The sequence below is a fragment of the Sabethes cyaneus genome, chromosome 2 (genome assembly GCF_943734655.1).
Source record: "Sabethes cyaneus chromosome 2, idSabCyanKW18_F2, whole genome shotgun sequence".
Taxonomy (NCBI): domain Eukaryota; kingdom Metazoa; phylum Arthropoda; class Insecta; order Diptera; family Culicidae; genus Sabethes; species Sabethes cyaneus.
This window is the reverse complement of record NC_071354.1, coordinates 139,182,616-139,208,328: the sequence shown is the minus strand read 5'-3', so window position 1 is coordinate 139,208,328 and position 25,713 is coordinate 139,182,616. Positions and strand designations below refer to the sequence as shown.

Below are 25,713 nucleotides of genomic sequence, written 5' to 3'. Positions count from 1 at the left end.
TTACCTGGGCAGTTACGGCCCCAACTAATGTCATTCTCGTTAGTGACGAAACCGCAAATTACTTCATTGGGAACAAGATAAAGTTGACGTTCCGTTATGTTGCTGTTGACGGATTTTGACGGTCAATGTAGCTGGACCTAACATCGAAATGTTTGGCTGGCATATCTGTCATTGACATGTCAAAGAACAGAATCAAAAAATACGAACAATTTGTTTTGCTTTGCTACTACCTACAAGTGTAAAACGACGATGTGCAAAGCGTAATAAATTGGTTACCGCTTTAAATAAAATTAAATTTCGCTATATTAAGTCACCGCCAAGTCCGTCGTACTCTTAAATCCTTGTTCCGCTGGAATACTATGGCCATATTCTTGTTCCAGCAAAGCAAGCAGTTTGTGAAAATAGAACCCATCCAAGAGAACTTCTACCCAGTCATCCGGTACACCGACCGTGAACTAGGCCTAGACCTATATTGATATTGCATTTGGCGATCACAAATTTTTAACCTCGCAGTCGGTAGCTAAAATGGATTCTACTGGAGATGCTGGTAAAGAAGACGATGACGAAAGTTCGTCCTCGTCGTCGAATGTGCAAAATGCATTGGATGAGTTCCGTGAAAAGTGGCAACAGGAGTTGAAAAAAGATAACACCGGCTGCTCATCGCTGGGAAAATCCGGTTCTTCCAGCAATAATGAGCTGCTAAATAAAGAGAACCTTTCCATAGAACAACAGGCCAAAGTATTGTTCATTCAAGGAGCAGAACTAGAGCGGACAGGCAAAGTTTTTGAAGCTATGCGTTTTTACCGAAGGGCAGTGCAACTAGTACCGGACATCGAGTTTAAGGTATATGACAAAAAAGTATCTGTTCAAAAGCAAGACCTTTCGAACAAAAGCAATGAAATTGAGCAACTTACTTCAAACTTGATTGAAACTAGCCTGCAAGTAGGCGAAAATCTGGAAAAAGTAGATTTGGCATCGCGTTTTCAAACCCTATTGGCTAAATCGGGAAAACTTTTTGAAATGGCTTCATCTGCCGATCGAATGCTTATCGTAACTTCAGCTCATTTTTCGGATTTACCAATGGAGGTTATTTTGTACATACTACATTGGGTGGTATCCAGCGAATTGGACCTGAAGTCTTTGGAACGGTTCAGTAGCGTATGCCGCGGGTTTTACCTGCTAGCCAGAGACCAAGAAATTTGGAAAAGAGCATGTCTAAGGTAAAAAATAGAATCGTGAGTATGTTGACTAGATAAAAACTAACTCCGAATCATTATAGAGTATATGGAATAAACGTAGGTAGTCTTTCGGGATCTCCGTTTGTGACCTGGCGCGAAATGTACATTAAGCGACCACGGATTCATTTTCATGGATGCTATATTAGTCGGACAAGTTATCTGCGATTGGGAGAGAATAGCTTTCAGGATCAGTTTTATCGACCTGTGCAGTTAGTCGAATACTACCGATATTTTCGCTTTTTCGCTGACGGCAAAGTATTGATGCTTACCAGTCCTGATGATCCACAAAATTGTGTTAATAAGTTGAAAGCTCATCATCCCATGCAAAGTGAAATTCTTAGAGGTCATTACAGGTATGTCATTTGATGACAATATATTTAAACTCGAAATAAATCAATTTCGAAAACATTCAGATTGCACAACGATGAGGTCATAATAGCTGCGCAAAGAAACCGACACAATCCACAGATTCAGCGGCCGTATAGAAAGAAGGAAATTGAATCGGAATACGGACAGCAGACTTTCTATCTGGAATTAAAAATTGTCAGCACATCTAAACGAGCGTTTTCACAGCTCCATTGGAGGCAGTATTCGGTAAAACAGACATTTTCGCTCACATTTGCATGCTAATAATGCCCTTTACGCCCATTTTTCACTTTCATTTTACATCCCAACCTATAACATATTTTAACCCGGTTTTTTGTTATCTCACTCTGATCCTACCTCATGTCAGGGCATTATGTTCTAATTACTCATCTTACATGGTTTATATGGTTCATGCCTTATTGGCAGGAATGGAAAAATATCTTTAGCGACGCTTGATAATTTATTTCATGTCTGTTATCAGCATCAGCAACGTTTCTTCTTGCAAGCGATAAATACCTTATCGCGACGTGCAAAACAGGTAACCACATGCTAGTATTCATCGCTTTTCCACGTGGAGAAATATTTTTTTAATCAAATTGATAATGCGGACAAATCTGTTTGACTATTTTAACCTCGTGAGTAGAGTTGAAAAATTCTGTGACCACAAGGAAACGATTTTATTGACAAGTTCTCTATTAGCGTCGCTATTTTATTAAGTGTGAATCGGCGATAAAACAATTCTATTCACTATTAATGCCACGTCACCAATAACGTCGCTTTTTATACGATTTGTCTTTCTATGAAACTTGGTACCATTTTTTCGCTTTAGATAAAACGAAATCATATCAATTTTTTCAAAAACTTCACAATTTTTAGTGTTGATGTAGTAAATTTTCAAAACTGCCTACTGGCCATATCGTAATTAATAACTTATCCAACGAGTTCAGATCATTCTAGAATGATTTTCTATAACAAAGCAGGAGTGCAAAAAGTCGCTTTTCACGCAATTTCATGAAAATCTTGGAACCTACTCCACGCGTAAGGAGCGACTCGAGGGTGTATAAAAAAGTAAGGGTAGGTTAGTTTCTTTTTGGCCTTCAGCAAAATTGGTGTTCCGTTAAATGGATTGATGCTCGCGATAATATTACAATTGGGTCTATCACTTCTTCTAAACAAGATTAAAAATTCAAACGTTTTCAAAGTTTGATAAATGAATCAATTATATTCTTATTTTTTCAGATGATACAAGTTCGTAATAATCAAGAAAAAACGACTATTTTTGATCTTGCTCCCACAAAATACCCGCCGCTGTACTTTTCTCGCGTTAAAAGCTACCATCAAGAATCGGAGAGGCCTTTAAAGTGAAAATGTGCTTACGCAGTGTTTGGATACATAAAGAATTGATTTGAATTGGTGGACAATTGCCAGGAATCTAGTTTGGAAGGTAGCATTTTTATTCGATTAACTCAACGTTATTGTCTAAACTGATAATGGAATACTATATAATACATAACTATTTAGTTTAAAATCATCGTTAAAACTTATCAGAAAATGTTATTCATTATTATTACATGATACACAAATAAAAACTTTTTGGTAGACATAAAAATGCTTTGAATAATTCAAATTTTCATCTCTTTTAAAAGAATACCTTAGAACTTTATGTCATAAAGAATCGTAACAAATTCATTTAAACTTTTATGCAGTAGGAACTAAATTCAACTGATGCTGCTGACTCGTCACTCGAATTTTTATGCATGTATGTGGAATGTAGAACTTTACATCAAAGTTAATCACACGACCACACAATGAAGATTTGTAGTTTAATGGGTCAATGGCCCATACTTAAATACTCATTTTAAGCCATTCAAGCACTTGGGTTGCGTTTCATTAACTCAATGTCTGCCTTCATCATATCAGCAACCAAATTAAGAAAGGATGTCCTAGGTGTCCAACCCAATTCCGCCTTTGCTTTGCTTGCATCACCAAGCAAAGAATCTACCTCCGTTGGACGAAAATACTTTGCATTTACTCTAATGCGTACGGTCTCAGTTCCTTTTTCTAAGCCGATTTCTTCAACTCCTTTCCCTCGCCATTCTATTTCACGGCCGATGACTCTAAATGATGCTTCTACAAATTCACGTACAGAGTGGCACTCTCCCGTTGCAATCACGTAATCTTGGGGCTGATCCAGTTGCAGCATCAACCACATTGCTTCAACGTAATCTTTAGCGTGTCCCCAATCTCGTTTCGAATCCAAATTACCTAGCTCAAGGCATTCCAATTGATTCAAATAAATCTTAGCTACCGACCGTGTAATTTTACGTGTAACAAAATTCTCTCCTCGGCGAGGCGACTCGTGATTGAATAAAATCCCGTTGCATGCAAACATATCATATGCTTCACGATAATTAATCACTATCCAGTAAGCATACATTTTAGCGCAGGCATATGGTGAACGTGGATAAAAAGGAGTCTTTTCATTTTGTGGAGTTTCGACAACTTTACCGTATAGTTCCGAAGTACTAGCTTGGTAGAAGCGCACCATTTTCTCTAACCCACAAGTTCGAATAGCATCTAATAATCGGAGAGTGCCTACAGCATCCACCTCAGCGGTATATTCACTTAAATCGAACGAAACCTTAACATGACTCTGTGCCGCTAGGTTGTATATTTCGGTCGGTCGAACGGCAGAAATAATCTTAACCAGACAGCTGCTGTCGGTCATATCACCATAATGTAACTTCATTTTACCCTGTTTGTGCGTGTGTGGATCCGCGTACAGGTGTTCAATTCGGGATGTATTGAAGGTACTTGCTCTACGAATGATACCATGCACTTCATAATCTCTGTCCAGCAGAAACTCTGCTAAATAGGATCCATCCTGAATAAGAGTTGAACAATAAAATAATCAAAATAATCACAAAACGTTCATACCTGACCGGTTATACCGGTAATAAGAGCTATTTTCCTCTCTTTAAATGCTGATTCACAATCGATTTGTTCCTGCCCAGCAGGCAATTTATCCGTAGACATTTTGAGCTGCTATCAAAAATTAAATACTATATTTAATATTTAATTTGTTTTTTCACTATTCGCAGAATATCGAGGACGTCACCACAAGAAAAGAGCCGACCGCCTCACGGGAATGACACTTCCAATACCAACCTATACAAAAAAACGTAGCCAACATAGAGCGGGCCCAAGCTGACAGCTTCATAGATGGGCTCAAGCTGACAACCGAGTCGGATGTATAAATTGTTAAATTTTGTTAGTTTTAGTTCGATTTTAGTCAAGGTTTTAGCATCACATAGCCAATTTCAGGCAGACAATTAATGTGAAATACATGAAACTGTGAAAATGGTTAGATAAATTCGTTTTGTGAAATCGCTATGCGTTTGCCGCCTTTTTCATGTGAGCAACGAAAATGTGACGTCATATCAGCCCCCTGGACCGCCTAGCCGACAAAGAAAGTTTAACCGAGGTACCTAACAAAACAAGCGAGGTAACTTCTTTATGTTTACACGCTCGTTATGATTTGCATTAAATGAGGTAAAATTTTAGTCAGCTCTCAGCTTCGCAAAAACATTCCATCAAGAAGACTGGTATTTATCACAGTCTTTTGAGTCTTTCTGAATTTCAAATTTCAATTAGGGTATAACTACTAGTAGTAGACACTTTTAGTGCTAGAGTTGACTTCTTCTATGGAAACTGGCATTAGAGAATACGCAACTAATAACACTTACAATATCAGTAACATTCTAGTTAGCTAACAAAAATAACAACTTATGTTCCAAATCACTACATTTTCCATATTTTCCGAAAACAGATTGGACTGTCCAATTTCCTTTAATGGACCCTTTGGGGGTTACAATATAGAGCTTTCTGACAGCTCAAGCACCCAGGAATTCATCCCAAGGAACAATTTTTGCTTATTAAACGTTTACCCGACAGCTTTTATTCAGCACATGCTGTATAGCTGCTTTTCAAGTATGTCTAAACACCTCTGTTCAATGCTTATACAGTTGGTTTTGGAGAATTTAAGCAGCACAGTGCTGAATATGGGCGTGGAAGATGCGTTTGTATAACTGTTAAGCAACGTATAGTAAAATGTTTATTCAGTACGTATAGATATGTTTATTAAACTTCTGCTGATGACACTGAAGCTACGTTTATTCCACAGCAGTTCAACTTTTAGACAAGCAAAAAGAAAAAAATATGCAGGAAGTATTTTTTTTTATTTTGTGGGTTTCGCTATTTTCATGGCCATTTTTCTATGCATATATTATAATTTAATAAGAGACTTTAGTAGAAAATCATTGGTTGACTCTAAATTGATCAAGCCTGCCAAATACTTTTTTATTCACCCGGGTTCGAACTTACATCCTATCGGTCGGAAGCCGTCAACGAACACATCTGAGATAATCTGACATATGACAGGCGCCGAGTTTTCAGCCGATGTAGATTTACCAGCTAAAGTTTGTCAAGTGTGGAACAAAACTTGGCTAAAATACATTTAAGCGCTGAAGAGTAGTTTCTTAAATCATGTTTGGCATCTGCTGTACAAGATTACTTTAGAAGTATTTATTCCGCACATTTAATAAACTATTTGTACTAACATAAAGCATTTCGCTTGTACCACCAGCAACATAACACAGTCGCAACGCAGAGGACTTTTTTCTTTTGAATATTGACGACGGTGAGCGGTGCTAGTGAATAAAATTAACTGGAAACTAGAAATCCAGAATGTTCGGTTAGCGATTGTTCATTTAGTTAGCAGTGATGTGACTAGCAGCAGCAGTGATTAGTTAGCAGCAGGAGTGATTCGTGTTAGTACCGCAGAGAAGGAGTACTTTTGTCACCCCGTCATTAGTTTACGCAGATAGTCCTGAGCTTCCAGAAAACAAAAAAGAGCAGCGGATGGCACGAGAAGCAGTGGTGTTTTCGCGCACCGGCAGCGGGAGCAGTGGTGGTATCGCCACTATGCCACCCGATCATAACAATTCTGGCGGCTTTAGCCCGACGGAATTCATCTCGCTGAGCAAATCCATTGTGAGTAACTCGTAAAGCGTCAAGCAGCCGGCTGCCTTTGGATATAAGTTTGTTAAAGTTAAATTTCGGTACGACGAGGGACAACGACACGCCGAGGGAAAAGATACACACCGTACAGACAACACTTAAAAGGATTTCCACGACCAGCAAAGATTTGCGGCGGCTAAAAGTGGTTATGCAAATGTTTTCTATTCTTAATGTACCAAAAAAAAAAAAATAAAAATAAAGTGTACCTAACATAAATTTAAAGCATAAATTATAAAGTGTAAAGTATGAAGTGTCATTCAAGTTATTGGTGTTATTGGCTGCCATCAAGCACCTTTTATTCCATACCTGCTCTTAGTGGTGCTACTGATACGTTTGTACGACGATTATTCGACACATATTCTACAATTCCTTTTAGCAATGCAGCTGATGCGTTTGGGCAACTTTCATTCCACTCTTATTCCACACTCGCTCTCAGCAATGCAGCTGATACGTTTGCGCAACGCTCATTCCACACTTATTCCACTTTTATTCCACACCTTCTCGCAACAATGCTGCGCAACATTTATTCCACTGTTATTCCACACTTGCTCTCAGTAATGCTGCAAATTCGTTTGTACAACATTTATTCCACTATTATTCCACTTTTATTCTGCACTTGCTCTCAGCAATGCTGCTGATACATTTGCGCAACGCTCATACCACTCTTATTCCACTCTTATTCCACACTCGCTCTCAGCAATGCTGCTGATACGTTTGCGCAACGCTCATTCCACTCTTATTCCACTTTTATTCCACACCTTCTCGCAGTAATGCTGCTCAACATTTATTCCACTGTTATTCCACGCTTGCTCTCAGCAATGCTGCAAATTCGTTTGTACAACATTTATTCCACTGTTCTTCCACTTTTATTCTGCACTTGCTCTCAGCAATGCTGCTGATACATTTGCGCAACGCTCATTCCACACTTATTCCACTATTATTCCACACTTGATTTCCGTAATGCTGCTGATACGTTTGCGCAATGCTCATTCCACTCTTATTCCACTTTTACTCCACAATTGCTCTTGACTGACACGTTTGCACAACGTCTATTCGACATGCATTTTCATGGTAGCTTTTAAGCGACCATTATTCCACACCTGCTCTTAGCCGTACTGCCGATACGTTTGCATAACGTTTATTCGACTCTTATTCCGCAATTATATAACAACGTATAAATGTTGATTAGAAGCTAGAAAAAACGTAAGATATGACGTTTAAACAACAGACAATTCAGCAAATTCGCTTATTCAGCACCGAATGCTACCACACAACTCTTATTCCACACCTGCTTGTTTAGGTGCTGCCGTTTTGTTCCTTGGGATGTGCTTTTCTTATGGAGAGGGTCCACTAATGGTGAAATGTTTTGCGTTGATAACCTTATAATGGACCCTCGCTTGTTGAAACTGTCAAAACTACGGCTTAAGTAAACGAATGCAACTAAACTAAAGACTAATATATGTGATATGTTTAGTTTTTCCTATTCCTTGTTATACTCAGAAATAAGAAGTGCAAACTAATAAACGCTAAAATTGTACCCAAGGGTCCACTATAGGGAGAGGGTTTACTATTGGTAGATATACCCTATGTTGCCCGTTCCTTTGGTAACAAAAGCTTGAAATCGTCGCAAAAAGAATCTACTTGGCTGTTATAAGTATTGCTGATTGTAAGGAAAATTGTCGACTAACATTTGAAAAGGGCGGATAAGCCAACTGTCAAACAGAACGAGTGAGAGTTCATTTTCCTATGCTGCTCCAGCAAAAAATAACTCTCACTCGTTCTGTTTGACAGTTGGCTTATCCGCCCCTTTCAAATGTTGGTCGACAATTGTACCACAGAGAACAGACTACCAGGTAATCGACAAAAAGTGTGTAAAAGGTTTTTATGTAATCTACGAGTAATCCTTCAATAGAGCACCCCTCGAGCAGTAAGTGGCAAACTAAATCTTGATGTCGCTACCATCGCTGCTATGTAACTCCAGCACAAAGTAATATTGATAAAGGTACATGGATATTTTTTTATGCATTAGGCAAACTATTTCTGGAGGGCGCCACCGACAGATTTTACACACAAAAATTCGATTACTTCCTTCGAGCCTGTTAATCTGTTCTCTGTGGTTTTAGTTACTTTTGACGACCACGTTAGGTGAACAACATGCCTATTTACAGCAATCTGGCAACAGTTCGAGCGCGGTGATTGCTTCAAGCGCGGTGTTTCCTTTAGACCGCGTTTAGCTTTGGGCAAAGCACCCAATAGCGATTTAATAGCGATTGCGCACTTATTGATTGGACAATTTTCCTTGCAATTAGCAATATATATTATGCTTGTCTAGCACGTAAGCTGTTGATTTACTTGACAAAATAAACGATATTTTTTGCCCTCGTGACGATTCTGGCAACGGTTTCGCCTGCAACGGTTATAATTCATCACGTACGAAAGGGTGGGAAATTAGCAATATATAATATTTATTTATTTGATTTGATTTTTGCTCGAAAAAACGAAAAGGAAGTATTTTTACTTTTGTTAAGGCACGTACGTACATGTTGGCCGAAAATGTTGGTGAATTCATGTTCGTCCAATGCACGCTCGCCTGTATGTGGGTGTTATGAACCAAACTGACAGAAGAGAATGTTCGGTTCGGCGCTCGACCGAAATGACCCTCCAACATTTTGCGTAGAGCTTGTATTAAATGTCCACCCTGCTCTTTGTAATTTTTTTGGTGGTTCGATTTAGTTGGCTGAATGGTTACTTGGGTACAAATGAATCGCGTCCATTGACCGAAAATAGCCTCTATTCTACATACCTATCGGGCCCGGATCCGATCAGAAATTTGCCTACGATCGGAATACAACGTAAAGTCCCAAAGCGAAAAGGATCTTTGTCGAATAACTTGAATCCCAACTCTCGGAGTTATACCACCTGGTGAAATTTACCGCGGCCAGTAACGAAACCCTCGGCAGCGTGCGCTGCGGTCGGATGGAGTGAATTTCGGATGAAACTTGGGTGATGAACGACGAGCGGAGAGAGGTGGAAGAGCGGCTAAGACAGCTACCCGTCCACGATACGCCAAATTGGAGTGGACTGTTACTGTTAAGCGAGCTTGTAGGCGGGACAAGAGATTCATTTGTTATACGAAACTTCTCGCTGCCTTAATAGTGCCAGGATTAATACAAGGATGCCGCTAAAGGACAGAGCGGAGGTTTTTGCAAAAATCCTAACTGTTTGCATAGATGTACTCTGCAAACAATAAAAATTTCAAAAAAATAGGTTTCCAACCTGCTTTTTTTATGTTAAGTTTTTGGTTTGGAACAGAATAACCATCCTGTTCTGCATTATAGTGGTCTATTTACGTAGGCCTTGTTAATAATCGATATCCGACCATTTATGATTTCAAAACTAGAAACTACCTCAGAACACAATATTCGACTTCTGCTCGTTAAACCGTTTCATATGATGAGTATCAGTACGATTGTGCTCAGTTTTGGGCTTTTACCTCTCAGTCGACCTCGAGGTATGATGCTGGCCTAATAGTCGTCGTATGTTCGAATCTCGGTTGGGAGAGGCTGTTAGACAGAACAGAAGGTCAAGTTTCGATGACGGAATGTAGCACCTAGGCTTTGCTATTGGGCTTTTACATTATTACCAGTCATATGCGGTCGTTTTAAGAAAACCGGAAGTCGCCATCATTACTTTCAAAATGGCGTCAGAACACGATTTTCTATACCCAGCCGTCGTACTCTTTCACCAATTTCCGTTTTATAGGGGTGTATCATTTATTGACATTTACATTTACGATGGATGTAGACCACTGTTGCGGAACGTTTTGAGGTTTACAGATAAATTATATATGAAATCATAATGGTACATTGGTATGAATAAATCGCATATTTTGACAAAAAATTGGGGTTTTTATGTATTCTCATGTTGAATCATTTCATATTCTGGACATTAGAACACTTGATTTGGAGAAAATACTTGAATGAAATTTTTAACAATTGCGTCTTTTGTAAAATTTACTGAATGGTCAATAGACCACTATCACCGTTATTCTATATTTCGAACGGATTGAGTTTTCGAACGAAATTTCCGCCAGCAAAATCAATTGGGGAAAACATCTCGTTCGAAACAAGTCGAACGAAATAAAGATTTGCTCGAAATACAGAATAGGGGTGTATAAATCGAAACGGCTCATATGAGAATTTGTTTCAACTTGTAGACTCACCACTTTTATTTATAAAGTTCAAGGCGGGGTGCGATTTAGCTCAACGAAATGAGCTGTGGCGGGTTATGTATTGTTATTATGGTATTCCAAAAAACTGATTAGGCTGATTCGTGCTACCCTTGATGGTTCAAAATCAAGCGTCAGAATAAGGTGGCCTTATGGCTCCGCGGCTTGCGCCGGGAGATCGACACAACCGACAAAATGATGCGACGGAAGCGCAAATCGAGGCCCGCCATGTCTGAGCAGCAGGCAATCACCAAGGAGCTGCTGAAGGTGCTGGTAAAAAAGCCCCATGGTCATAATGAATGACGAGACCTACTTGACGCTGGACGGCAACGACTGGCGGAGACCTATAGAGATAAATTCAACTAATCGAATAACAAAAACATATCTACAACCCTGCCGACAACCATGTTTTCATCGACCATCGCTAAAACTACGGCCGGCTGGGCGTCGAAATATTTTTGTAAAAAGCTAATAAACGTAAAATTAACACTAGATATACAGTCGATATTTGTATAACGCGGGTAATTGGGACCGCGTTATAAGAAGCGCGTTATACAAGTACACGTAGCATATGGAAATTGAGTTAATTGGGGCTATACCTGAATTTTACGAAGTTTTGAATTAACACGACCATGGTTCCTTTGGGAAAGATGTCGAATATATATTTTTCCATCTTACAGATGCTTGATGAGACAGAAAAAATCGCCCCTTGGTCTTCCAGAGCTTCCGGAACATCCGGTAAATTTTCATTTCTGCGAAGTCTTCTCATAGCTTCCAAATTCTTTTTAAAGTCCCTATGGCTTATTATTTGGCGTAAAATAAGTAAAGTAAAAAATCCGTGCTATTAAGAAGCCAACATACGATTCTCCGACAAATACGGTACATCCGTAAAAGTGGTCAAGGAGCGAAAATTGTTCTTTGAGTTCGGAATTATGTTCATTCAACCTCGAATTGAACAATGTGAAATAGGAATATAAATTCAGCGGTTTATGACTCAACCTGGCCATTATGAAATGCATCAAAAGATCCGATAAAAATGATTAAACTTGATGATCAAGGGCATCGAACTGCTTATCGCGTTGACGAAGCAACAAAGTTTTCGTAGCCTGTTCGCTCTTACAAGAAGCCCCATTCTGAATTGTCCAGGAAAAGGTGAAAACAAAAGCAATAACACTTCTCTCTCACTTTTTCTCAGGCAAAACCCATAAAAATATTAGATACCGTCAACGCGGATTTCGGAATGGCCATGGCTAACTACGATGGTTAGATTTCTGCTAAAATTTTCCCAGAAGAGCACAATACCTGGTGAAGAGCTTATACAAAAGTTAATATATTTGCCATTAGATTTGTAAGTATAGTAAATGTTACCGGTAGTTCAGTTTACTATACCACATCTATCAAATTACACTAGCAAAATTGGTAATTTCCACAAACTTGCGAAATAACCTCGTTTATTTGTCAGCGAACATTTGCAGTATTCGCATCATTTCTGTTTCTAAATCCGAAATGGTTTATATCAAACCTTTTTCAAATTGTAACGCGGACTTCAACATGAATTTTCACTTATTGTTCATTTTGACGGCAAATCCTAATTTTCCAGGGAACGTCTTGGCGGCCATGACGAGTCGTGAGCGGCCTATTTAGTTGAGGATTGCTAATATTCCATTTCATTTTGATCTGTTACAAATTAAAAACATTTGCATTTCCAGTGACCAATTTCAGGTAAGCTTTGGATTTTCTCCCGGTAAACCATCCAATGGCCAAATTGAATCACAAATAGTCGAAATATACTTCTAGTGTAGTCAAATTACACTCAAAATATTCACGATATGTTCTGAATTTTCCGGAGGACCACCTTATGGCTTTCTAAGGTCGTTTATTTATTACTTTTTTTTAATTCGTATCAATTACCCGACTTTAGTTACTTCAAAAGTATTTCACCAATTTTAACCAACTTTACCAATACGAGAATTTCAACGGATATTCCGGACCCACCAGCAGGGCAACCCGTAACATTGTGGTTTCCGTATATCACTTAGAGAGTCAACTGTTATGTGCCCTACAACTTCTTAAAAGACACCACGGTCGTATCTGTTCAAATCGCTCAAAATTCGAGTTTAACCCCAATTAACTCAATATCCATATGCTACGTGTATTTGTTATACGCGGAAAACCGCGTTATAGAAATATCATGGTACCCGCGCTATAGAAATCCGCGTTCTACAAATCCGCGTTATACAAATCTCTACTGTACCAGCATTTTAAATATACCTATTTATACCAAAACCAGTCAAAATGACTGGTGGATAAGAAACGGTTGGTGAACGACTGAATAATGTGCAACACAGACCCTATAGTGGTCCTTAGCCTCTTATCCAGCAACTTTTATCTCCACCTCCTCGTGGTAGGGTAACCAACCTGTTTTGGACCTCATCTGCAGCTGTACATAATTTGGACACCTTCATTTGATTTTGCTGTAAGTGTTCAAATTATGTACAGCTACAGATGGGGTCCAAAATAGGTTGATTACCCTACCAGCCGGAATACGAGCAACCTTACCAGAGGTGTGGTAACCAACACTGGTGGAAACTAAAGTCGTATACCGACAGGCAAGGAGGCACTGTCTTGTCTCGGCACTATACGATAACAGCCCCATCATGAGACTCGGCAGCATAGCCCTAGTAAGGCAAGCTTTTTATATCTAAAATATTACGAAAAATCAAGAAAATTCAACTCGAAACATTTAACATGAACAGGCGATGAAACAAGGATTTGGAATGGATGCTTCCTACCTGGAACGGTAAAACCAAATTTCGTGGATGGCGACAGAATGTTGCTCGTTCAGTTAGAACCGCAAAAGTTCGACATTGTGGCACTACAGGAGATCTGTCGCAAAGGCTGGAAGGTTTGGGGGATCCGTGGCGGCAAGGCCCAATTTTGCCAGAACGATGGAGCAACCAGCTCCGTAGCTTCGTAGTGATGGGCAGAATGCAGGATCGGGAGAGGATATATTTGTTGAGGATAACAGGCCGCTTCTTCAACTACACCATCATAAACGTGCACTGGCCATACGAAGGTAGACCCGACGACGAGAAAAAAGCGTTCTATGTCCAGCAGGAGGCAACATACGATAGCTGCTCCAGTGCTCGCCACGGGATATCATCGTCATTGGGGACATGAACGATCAGATCGACAGGGAAGCAATGTATAGTGATAACGCCCAGCGATGCATCAACTTTGCAGCTTCCCGAGGCCTGGGGATCAGAAACACATTTTTTCCCCACATAGACCTACGGAACCACCAGGAGATCACCTGACCAACCAAGATTGAACCTAATCGACCATATTCTCATTGGGTTTTCTCGAATATCACCAACGTACGCTCCCTACGGGGTACGGATCTCGACTCAGATCATTACCTAGTAGCAGTACACGTGCGCTCAAAATTATCGACGGTATATACCTCACGACAAAGCCATCCTCGGTTAAACAATCGATAATTAGACAACCCGGAATGTGATGAGAACTACGCGCATACTATGCGCCTTCCTCTGTGGCCAGGTGATTCGACCCTCGAAGATAAATGTAGCAGGATACGTTCGGCCATCAGTGAGGTCGCAAAACGCCAGAAGAAGAGCTAGAACCACTATTTCAGGCCAGTGAGATGCGTGAGATGCGTAAAGGATACACACCGAGGCCTGATATGTGTAAGAAAGAGCAGGGAAACCTGGCCACAAACGAGGGCATAGTGGTTGGTGAGTGGAAGCAGTTCTTTGATAGGGATCTCAATTGCTGATATAGCAAAAGAAAATGGAGCAAAAGTGAACGTATGAGAGCCTAAAGGCGTTTCGACTTCCGATCTCAAAGAGATCCGGCGAGAAATCGGTCAGCTGAAGAATAGAACCGCCGAAAAGGACCGACTCTCGACAAAACTCTACAAAAATGGCCAAGAACCATTAGGAACGGCATTTCACTGAATAATTACATGCTTCGAACTCACCGTTCTCTAAATGCTAAATTTCTTCAAAGAATCTTGCACCAGTCATTTTGACTGGTGATGGTATAAATGGCATAAACAAAAATTATATTTGTTACTAATATATATAAAGTAACATTAAGTTCATAAAATGTATTCTATAGCTACAAAAGTCATAACATCGTTTCTAAAATCAAATGTTAGATGTTGTAGAAATTTCAAATTGAAATTGCACGACCAGTCAAAATGACTGGTCTGGTATATCTAGTGTCAAAGGAAAATTTGAATTACTTGTAGCTTTTTTTCTTCGCCACCCGAAATAAGTCCTTTTTTCAATGCATATGCCACATTGCATCCACTCGTACTTTTCACACAGACCCAAAACATTTACCAGCAAATTATAAATTGGACCAATATTGGTCTGAACATTAAAAGTCTGAGAATTAACACTTTCAGATTTCATTTAGTGCAATCATCAGAACGAAAGCTTTATCTCGATCGGGCCCATTCGGATCAGCAACCATATTTTGTGTAGTGAAATTTCTGATCAGAACAGGTACGATCGGTATGCAGAATAGAGATGAATAGCAAAAACGAGACTAAAAAAGCACAACTACAATCCAACCATGACTCTCGAAGAATTAGAAAGACGGTCACATTTTTTTATGATCAAAATAACGTCTTTGTTCGAGGTTTTATCCCAGAATATTTCGATAAGTACCTATGATCGTCCGTGTTATTTAGGAGAAAGGAATTTTCTTTCTACGTTTGGTTTGTTGCAAAGTTACACGACGATCTTGTCTATTTTCCCTCAAGTTGTGTCTATTCTGGTTTATTGATCGGTCTTCGTTTTATAAGCTAATTTTACACATAGCTACATTGTGGTAAAACTATGTGCAACTTTAACAATCGGCAAAGTTGCACCAAATGGCGCTGCGTTCTTCCTGTGGTGATGTTGATAAAACGCTTTTATTTTACTCAAGACGCGAGCTCTATAGCATGCTATAGATTTGGGCTGAAGGTTGAAATAACATTAAATAACAAACAAAATCAATATCCGGCGCTGCAACTTCGTTCACATTACCCGTGTGCTGGTATAGAAATACGGAATGTGTACTGTTGACATATCTTTTCGATTTGAAACAAGCTTTTATCTCACGTTTGTTCATCTTAATGTATTACATCTCTATCAACCTTGTTGTTGTCCTATTAGTTTGAAATATCATTTAGAAGTTTTAATCACTCCTAACATAATTTGCGATTTTGCCTGTGAGTTTCTTTTTAACTTTGAATAAATAACTGTTACGGTTTTTACTGCTTTTTTCACTTAAATTGATTTAGAAGTTAGTTAGCTGTGTGTGTGTTTTCGCTAGCCTTAAACCTAACCCATCAAAGCCTTGAGCTCATCGTAGAACACGAGCACCAGCGCGCCACCAGTACCACGAAGGATGTTGGAGAAAGCTCCCTTGAAGAAAGCTCCGGAACCTTCCTGCTTTCCGATCTTGACCCAGCAATCCAATGTATTCTTGTACATGATTTCGGACTTGGCACGGCCGGACTGCATCATCATGCGTCTTCTGACGGTATCGAATGGATACGAGATGATACCGGAAGCCGTCGTGACAACCTGAAATAAACCAAATATATTTAGCACAGTGTTGGGATCGAGTTGAAGCGTTGCTAAGCATTAAACGAGGTGACCTTCAGAGCCTTACCAATCACGTGGTATTCCGAATGTTTGCACTAACATCCTATCAACTCATACCATTGAAAACAGTCATTAGCATTGCACAGTCGGTCGTTTATCGGTCCAATGCGAATTTAAGCCGACTGACATCACATGGTTGAGATGACGAAAAGGCGCGCTCGTTGATAACGATTGTACACATGGTTTGTTTTCTGTTTTGTGCGGTTACATTTTTCAATTTTCTTTTTAGTCAAGTCAATAAAAATTTAATCGTAAAGTTCATAGCAAGTGAAATGCATAATGCGCTAAATTTTCACATACAGCCTTCTATTCTATTTGCGTTACAGTCTTCAGAATGCCCCTTAATGTGATATTTTTAAAAGCGGTGTCAAAATAGTTGTAATTTTCCCGACGTATGACGTCTCTGACAGCAGGTGGCAACAGGGAAAAGCGTTACAATCTCAATTGTAACTTTGGACTTAAAGGAATGCAGTTTCTTGTACTGATAGTTCGAATTTTCTGTCCAAGCTTATTGTCCGGAAACCACTATTTACCGACTAAAATTTATAATATGCAAAGGTAAACATGTTAACTCCTAAACCTATATTTACTTCTAACTCCTTTGCTATTCATAGAAATTGGCTCCTGTGAATGTGATGAAGTAAATGGCACTTTCCTTTCAACGTCAGCCATTATGCGTTATTATCACTCGTGCTTTATCATGTCACGAGTTTCATGATACCAGTTTTCAACACTGGTGAAAACTGGTATAATAAATTCTTCAACTGATTTGATATACCAGCTAAACAATTTATCAAACAAACATTCGCCGATGTACTGAATTTTACTAATTTTTTTAACTGCAACTTCGTCATTTTTTAGAAAACTATTTTGAGTAAAACCTTTTTTCTGTGTGGGCTAATCACCGAGACCAATACTTTAATGTCTTGTGATATTGCCCGGGTGTTTGCTATATTCTGCACTGCATCTCTGCACAGAGCAGAAGTGGAAGTTGGAAAACACGTACATGCTAGCTTCTGCATATACTAGCGAACCTGGCGGTAGTGAGGGGATTTTTCCTACGAAAACACCCAAATGCACACGAAACCATATGAAGGCATGTATCAGCGATGGACATCTAACGTTCTGCTTGTATTGCTGCTGCTGTTTCTTTCTATGCGCAAACCTTACAAAAAATCAGATAAAGTCGAAAATGACTGTTATCATTTTTGATCGCCGCAAAGTTTGGACTTCCACTTCTGTGTTTCTGCGCTTCATCGTTGTTGAGTAAGCGATAAGGTTAGATTTTATAGGTATGTGTGCTTGTTTGTATGAGGGATTAACCTTCCTTCGAGGCATGCCCCACCACCACACTAAAGTTGTGGCAATGGCGAGTCCTCATGAGGTTAGAGACCAGTACCGCAGCAGGTCCTCATGGCCAGTACATCAACTATAAGCAGCGTATCTTCGGGTAATGTAAAACTCAGCTTGAAGAAAGGGCCATGAAAGGCCTGAGTCACTTGACATGCACTGGCCTTGATCCTATTAAGATTCGAAACCACGACCATTCGCTCATCAAAGCAGATTGTATAATCTTGTGACTACCACGGAACTCCCTTAGTAAAAGCTTAGTTCCACATTGATTTTATCGATATCCATCATATGTTATATAACGGTTGTGGCTGAATATAACAAACCATTACATTAGGGCGTTAAATTTCAAAAACCCAAATATTTTATTTTAACAAAATACGCAGAGTGATTTATAATTCTTAAGCTTCCCTTTGATGTTTCTTTGAGTAAGTTATGGTAAATGCTAGAAACTATGATAAATTATCAAAGAGTAACTGAAGTCAAAAATTGTTACTAACATTTTTACATTTCTATATTAAAACACACACGAAAACATCCACATTTGATTATAATTTGTTATCGTTTTGCAATATCTCTGATAAATTTTTAGCATTGCTGCTACAAGTTACCAATTGTACTGATGAAACGTAGCTACAATTCTAAGCAGGGACAAAAACAAAATATTTCCCAATATTTCACAAAACCCAAATTTTCTGTACGAATTCATTTTGCGAATATAGGTACGTCACTATATAACCTTGCACGAAGGCTACCCATGTGATTAGCGCAATGCGTACATTCCTTTAATTGCAGGTGGATCACTTTTCGTTGTGATATGGCAAGTCACATCTGTTGGCAAACAAAACCGAGATGAATGTGAATTGCCCTTAGCCAGGCTTTTGCCACCAACTAAGAACTGATTTATAAATAAACTATCAAATGCTTTGCGGTGTTCGCTGTTTCGCAATAATGCTCGCGCATCCATCCTGCATCCGATTAATTAAAGTGAAAGAATCTAAGTATGCTAAGTTCAACACATTTGAACTATAGATTACAATCTTTGAATTGTAGGTACCTCCTTTCAATCGGTGGGTTCAATGAGTGAAATGTTTGGCTAAAGGTTTAGGTCAGGAATTTCACTAGCATGCACGAGTATCGATTTTCTCAATGCGCTATACAACGACGAATGCACAACGGCGTAAAAGGTTTTTCATATTGGTGTGTGTAAAATTCATTCAATGTTCTTCCTTGATTCGTAATTCGTTCCATACTTGGGCATTACTATCAGTAATTCCTACGCAATTATACATACGCGATTATATTTAATAATACGTCATTGAAATGTAACATTTGAAATTTTTAGATTATGTAATGCAAATGATTTCTTAAAACAATTTGCTGCCGTTTTGCCTAGAATAACACCCATCAAGCGCCGTTCATTCCCAATGAGCGTCAATTTAAATGACCTTGTTCTTTTTCCTTACAAATTTTCATTCCACTACTTCGCCGCTTACAAGTTACAGCCGACGAACTGTGTACATAGAGATAACGACCAACTAGCATCATGTCATGGAAAATAGACAAAACTCACGATTTTTGAGATATTTCTAAAATTATCAACTGAAAGTGAAAAACTGCATTACGTAAACTATGCCGCACACTCATGCAGAACAAAGTTCTCTAAAGCGAGTGTTGTCAATCTTTGAATTCATGACATGCGTCAGTGATCTTGAAAAGCTATTTTCAAATTTCCTTTACGTAACTTCACATGATAAAGTTCCACACTTAGAAGATTCCGCCTATCGATGTTAAATACTGTACTAGTAGGACCTGCGCATTATTTACTATTAAAGTGATGATGTTATCGTTATCAGCTCAAAAGGTTGACTGAAATGCCCTTTAATTAAGCTGTCATATTCGATCTGCTACCGGTAGTTGGGGGCTTGTTTCCAAGCCTCCATGAACTGTAAGCACTACGGTGTAACAGCTATCCTTATTTTCACTGCTATACGTAACAAACACATCAATGAGGTTGAAGTTATGTCATTGAGTCCCTCTTATATAAATAAGCCTTCTGCAGGTCACCTGGTATCGATCAATTTTCAACTTAAAAAAAGTGTACTTACCTGAGCGATGGCCCATGAGACGAAGATAGAGGTGTTTTTCGGATCTGGCAACATTCCCTTGGCGGTATCGAAGCAGCCGAAGTAGGCAGCACGATAGATAATGATACCTTGTACCGAAACGTTGAAGCCACGGTATAGACCAACAATGCCGTCAGATTTGACTGTCTTCTTCAGGCAATCCAACAGACCGTTGTACTCGCGCTGACCAGCACCGCGACCAACGTCCGCACCTAGACGGGTACGGGCAAAGTCGAGTGGGTAGACAAAGCACAGCGAAGTGGCACCAGCGGCACCACCCGATCCGAGATTTCCAAGGAAGTACCTCCAGAATTGAGTGTTCTTATCGACACCACCCAAGAAAATCTGTTTGTAGACATCCTTGAAGGCAAAGTTCAGTGCCTGTGTTGGGAAATACCGGATCACATTGGCAAGGTTACCTCTCCAGAAAGCTAGCGCGCCTTGTTCCTTCGGGATACGAACGAAGCAGTCGACGATTCCTATCAATTGATAAAAGCACAAATCACAAACCAGGTGTTATGTCGAGCTTTTAGTTTAATAAAAAGGTGGCGACGCGAATAAATGCTTGAAGTGGATGCACGCGGTTTTTCAGGTATTCAGGTAATTATTATAATTTTAAAGCCTGCATTATGGGAAAAACCCAGATAAACATTTAGCGATTCTATTTGGATTTATACATACTTTAATTAAATTTAATTTAAATAAGATATTTCTAAGTAAAATTTCATTTTTCGGTTATATTTGGAAGTTGAAATTGATTTAAAATTTTGCAAATCAAGAAATAGGTAAATCTCACTACCTACCATATTAAAAAAACAATTAGCAGCAATTTACTATTACTATATATTTCGAAAATTCTGAATGCAGTAAAAACGACTAGTTATCTTGCTGGCCATTGGACCAGCAAGATACACAAAACTAAATTTGCAATAATCTGACTGCCTGTTATATAACCAAAAAAATTTATGCCATCACGTGAATATATTATTCGAAATATTGTTACCTAATCAACCACACCCCATCACTATAGGACGATAATTTTGAAGCAAAAATTTGACAAATATGAATTCTGGAGATCACTGGATCAATTCGAAAAACGATTTTTGCACACCTGTCACGCGCTTATATTAATATTAAATATGGCGGCGGCCATGTTGGAACCCGGTCTGTTCGGGACAAGCAGAGCCGATAGAAATTTTAGCTTACCTTTGTACTGCTGATCGACGGCAATCTGTTTCGAAGCAGCTTGCACCTGGAGCAAAAGCTTAACACGTTCGATCGGGGCTACGGCTGTTTTGGAGACAGCAGCAGAGATACCGCCGGCCAAAAAATCCTTGGCGAATCCGTATGGATCAGCAGTTTTCTTGCCCGACATTTTTAGATTTTTTTTTTGCTAGCTTTACACACACACACTGGTCGACTGTCGAAGGGGTACAAAAGCCGCGAGCTTCCTAACCGTACGGAGGGCACAATCCAAAGAGAATGAATGCTGGCAAACCGTGCTAGATGTAGCCGAGCTACGATTTGCAGTTCAGCTGAGCTAGGTGGGATTCCAAAGTTCTAGTCTCTCCGATAAGTCACGCTCTTGGTCAAGACCAGCGTTTTCAAGCCCTGTAGCTGTCTCTTTTTTTCTAACTGGATATAACATAAGCAGGTAGAAAAAAAACACAAGTATTAGCAGGCTATCGCACTTGCACCCACGTGGTTCAAGTAGCCCGACGAGAGAAATAAAATGAGAGAACATTCAAATCTCATATCTAACACACACATATGTACCGTCGATCAATTGACAACATTGACAGTGGTTTGACACGAGTTAAAAATTGTTTTGCAAAAAAGAGCCATACAATTTTTATCTTGATGAAAACGTACACGCTAAACGACGATACTTTATAGAGTATATAAAGCTGTAATCACCAGGGCTGTGAAATTGTTAAAATTTTGCTGAATAAACATCCATCATGGTCACGGGGTAACCCAAGCAACCAAAAGTTCGAATATTACTTGACACGCGAACTCGAAAGTTCATAATTAGTTCAGATTAAGTTCCCTGGAACTTTCTTGCTAATTAGTAGTGTATATTGCTGTTGCAGTTGAAAACCATAATAATTGACGTGCGACATTCGGTTTTAGTCTTGGACTGTATGTCGCAACTACGTCGCAGGTGGTGCGCTGTATAGCGCATCAATGTGTGAACACACGGCAGCTGTCGATATTTGCCGAATGGTGTAAAAACAATCGTCTAACATTGAACCCCGATAAATGTGAAGTGATTACGTTCTCCAGAAAGCTGAATCCGATAATCTTCGAATACCGACTGTCAAGCATGTCTTTACGACGTGTAGATTGCGTCAAAGATCTCGGTGTACTACTCGACTCCAAACTGACCTTCAAGCAACACGTTTCCTTCATTGTCGACAAGGCCTGCAGGAATTGGGTATTTTAATTTTTTCAAAAAAGTGGATTTTTTCGCCTTATTTGATAGCTCGTCGTTTTCTGAATCTAACAGTTCTTTTTTTATTTCAACTAAGTCAATATTTAATGAAAAAATTAATAAAAATCAAAAATAGAATGATTTGCTGTTTGACAGATATCAACCAAGCTGATTGATTGAAATGATGTCAAAAGTTCTCTCCCTCGCTTCTATCTTTCTGATAGAGCTCTTCATTTTGACCGAGCTTTTGACAGCTCCCATATGAAACCTGTATCGTCCGATGACCATAGTTTATCTATTCACTGTGTTGTCTGAGGTGAGCTGAGAAGAAAAGTGGGTTACTTTTCAGCTATCGTCTTATCCCAAAAAAAATTTTTAAATTAAAAAAATGCTATTTTTATTACTTTCACTCGTCAAATTTGAAAAAGTCTTCATGTGACGATACAGTAACATCATATGTTACCATAATATGTGAAAATTTATATACCGCTAAAATACCCAATTTGGGATTCATCATGCGTATCGCCAAAAGCTTCAATGATATATACTGCTTGAAATCACTCTACTGTGCGTTAGTTCGTTCTAATCTTGAATACTGCGCACCCGTATGGAGCCCGTATTATCAAAATGGCGTCACCCGAATCGAGGCAGTACAGCGGAGGTTTATTCGCTTTGCGCTCCGACGGCTACCATGGAACGACCCGATCAGACTACTAAGCTACGAACAGCGTTGCAGACTAATCAACCTGGACTCTCTGCAAAGACGCCGGGACGTAATCAAAGCTGTTTTTATATCAGATGTTTTGACGTCTCGGATCGACTGCTCTTGGATACTTGAGAGAATCGAAATCTCAGCTCCGCCTCGCTTAACACGGAACAATTCATTTCTACGTATACCACACAGAAGAACCAACTACAGCACCTTTAGCACTATTAATGGTTTACAACGCAATTTTAACCGTTTTGTATCCTGTTTTGACTTTGGCGTTAGCCGCAACGTGTTGAAATCTCGCTTTAGAACATTAGCTAGTAGTTTTTATTAGTCATTAGGATCCAGAAATCTGTTGACTTTTTTACCAAATAAACAAATAAACAAATAAACAAATAAACACAGCGCATTACGTGCGACGTAGTTGCGATACGCAGAACACGAATAATACCGAATGTCGCACGTCGATTATTACGGTTTTCAACTGCAACAACAATATCAAGTATACGTGGAACTAAATGCTTTAAGAAGTACAGCACTCGTTCGCTAATTGCACGAATGAGGTGATGCGATTAGCGAATTTCATTTTTTAATTACACGATAGTTGCCAATATTTATTGTAAAACGTTATGCGTTATCACTGTAAAGAACTCTTCACATGCATTCACACGTACGCTAAATTTTTGGAAGAACATCTAAATTTTTACAAACGAACTAAAAGCTTAATGAATATGTGTTCAATTAGTCAAAGTTTAGCCAAATTTGCATGAATTTGTTTGTAATGTATCTACGTAATGCAGAGATAGAGAGTTTGCATTCGGCAACGCTGCATTTTTGTTTATAGCAACCACCTGGAAAACCACGTGTAGTTTAACAGATAACTGTTTTTTAGTTGCACGATCGTGCAACTAGCGAACGTGCAATTAAAAGACAGTGCAGTTAGAGGACGTGCAATTAGCGCACGAGTGCTGTACTGTAAGTGCTTCATAGATACTTCAAAGCTATAAGGATGCTATATGAAGTTCTGAAGTAACTTTAGTTGCTAACAAGTTCTGCGTGCTACTTTTTTGTTTATATTTTTGGTGATCGAACCAGCAGAACCTAAATCTATTTGAGATTAATTATTTTTATTTCACTTGAATAAATTTAATGCTCGCACATTTCTAATTACAAATATAAATTAGAATGCAATGCTCTTCATTATTGTGTTGTGTTGTGTAACATATGTTGTCGGTATCTCACTACTATCCACCTTTTCGCGTGCTTAATGGCGGATAGTGGGCGCAACTTTTGGAAAATATTTAAATGCTTTTGGCAACTTTGCTAACGTACGCTTGACAGTTTTGCAAGGGGAACATGTCAACTTGGCGTGAGCAGAGTTGCCAAAAGCATGTTATTTTTTCCGATAGTTGTACCCACAAGCCGTAAAGCCCTATAAATGTATATCTTTATAAGGCTTTAACTAGCCGCCATTGGGCACGCGAAAAGGTCGATAGTTGATTGTCTGGTTCCAAACTTTATGTTCTATAATTAACTCGCGCTGCATAAAGCCACAGAGAACAGACATCCAAGCAAAAGGTCCCCACTTGGATAAAACTTATGTCAAATTAGTTGGGAAACTATAGTGATGATGTCGCTGAAGGCGCAGAAAATTCTACACTAAACTCACAACAGCTAGCTTCTGGCGCTAGAATAACGCTTATTGTCCATATATACTAGCGCCAGAGGAGCCAAAGGTTGTCAGTGTGCAAATCAAAAGAATCATTTAGTTGGGAACCTATAGTTGTGGTGACGCTAGCATATTAGGTGATTTTAATTTGCAATTTTATCCAAGAATTACCGAAAAATTTGTTCCTGAATGGATGTCTGTTCTCTGTGATAAAGCTGCTGCAAGTTCTAAAACGAAATTTTACTTAAGAACAACTCATTAGCAAAATTCACATCGCTTGTATACGACAAATGTGACGCAGTGGATCGGGATAGGTTTACAACGCGGAACACCCGGGTTCAAACCCAACTGCAGGCAAATGCAACGAATATAGAAATTAGGTAGAAGTAGAAATTTAGAACATATAGAGGTGTGGCTAAATTTGTTTTTTCTTAGTTTTTGACAGTTTATTTCGAAGCTGCTTAGCGTTCTGTGCAGCGAACCCAAGACAGCTTGAAAGTTCGGTTAATTACTTAAAAGTGACGCTGCTTAGCAAGTTATAGATTGATATACATAAAGCTGTTTAACTCTTGTTAGACACTATTATTCGAACTCTTGGTTACTTGGGAAATCACTTCCTGCATAAATAATGTTGTTGCAGTTGAAAACCGTAATAGTCGACGTGCGACATTCGGTTTTATTCTTGTTCTGTGTGTCGCAACTACGTCGCACGTGGTGCGCTGTGATCGCATATTGATGTGCTATACTGCGCACCAAGTGCGACGTAGTTCCGACACACAGAACAAGAGTAAAACCGAATGTCGCGAGTCGAATATTACGGTTTTCAACTG

At 39.2% G+C, this 25,713-nt stretch overlaps 3 protein-coding genes across 3 annotated transcripts; 1 reads left to right on the top strand and 2 right to left on the bottom strand.

The window, feature by feature from the left end:
• Positions 1 to 232: 232 nt before the first annotated feature.
• Positions 233 to 3,217, top strand: LOC128738921 (F-box only protein 9). Its single transcript, XM_053834413.1, has 4 exons — positions 233 to 1,220; positions 1,280 to 1,591; positions 1,652 to 1,832; positions 2,844 to 3,217. Exons 1-4 carry the CDS (start codon positions 526 to 528, stop codon positions 2,967 to 2,969), a joined length of 1,314 nt encoding a protein of 437 aa, XP_053690388.1. The 5' UTR covers positions 233 to 525; the 3' UTR covers positions 2,970 to 3,217.
• LOC128738923 (GDP-mannose 4,6 dehydratase) lies at positions 2,835 to 4,728 on the bottom strand. The gene is made up of 2 exons (XM_053834414.1): positions 4,542 to 4,728; positions 2,835 to 4,488 (listed from the first exon to the last, which is right to left on the bottom strand). Exons 1-2 carry the CDS (start codon positions 4,638 to 4,640, stop codon positions 3,472 to 3,474), a joined length of 1,116 nt encoding a protein of 371 aa, XP_053690389.1. The 5' UTR covers positions 4,641 to 4,728; the 3' UTR covers positions 2,835 to 3,471.
• An 11,461-nt stretch (positions 4,729 to 16,189) lies between these two features.
• On the bottom strand, positions 16,190 to 21,557 carry LOC128738423 (ADP,ATP carrier protein 1). The gene is made up of 3 exons (XM_053833527.1): positions 21,278 to 21,557; positions 20,054 to 20,550; positions 16,190 to 16,514 (listed from the first exon to the last, which is right to left on the bottom strand). Exons 1-3 carry the CDS (start codon positions 21,444 to 21,446, stop codon positions 16,269 to 16,271), a joined length of 912 nt encoding a protein of 303 aa, XP_053689502.1. The 5' UTR covers positions 21,447 to 21,557; the 3' UTR covers positions 16,190 to 16,268.
• Positions 21,558 to 25,713: the final 4,156 nt, after the last annotated feature.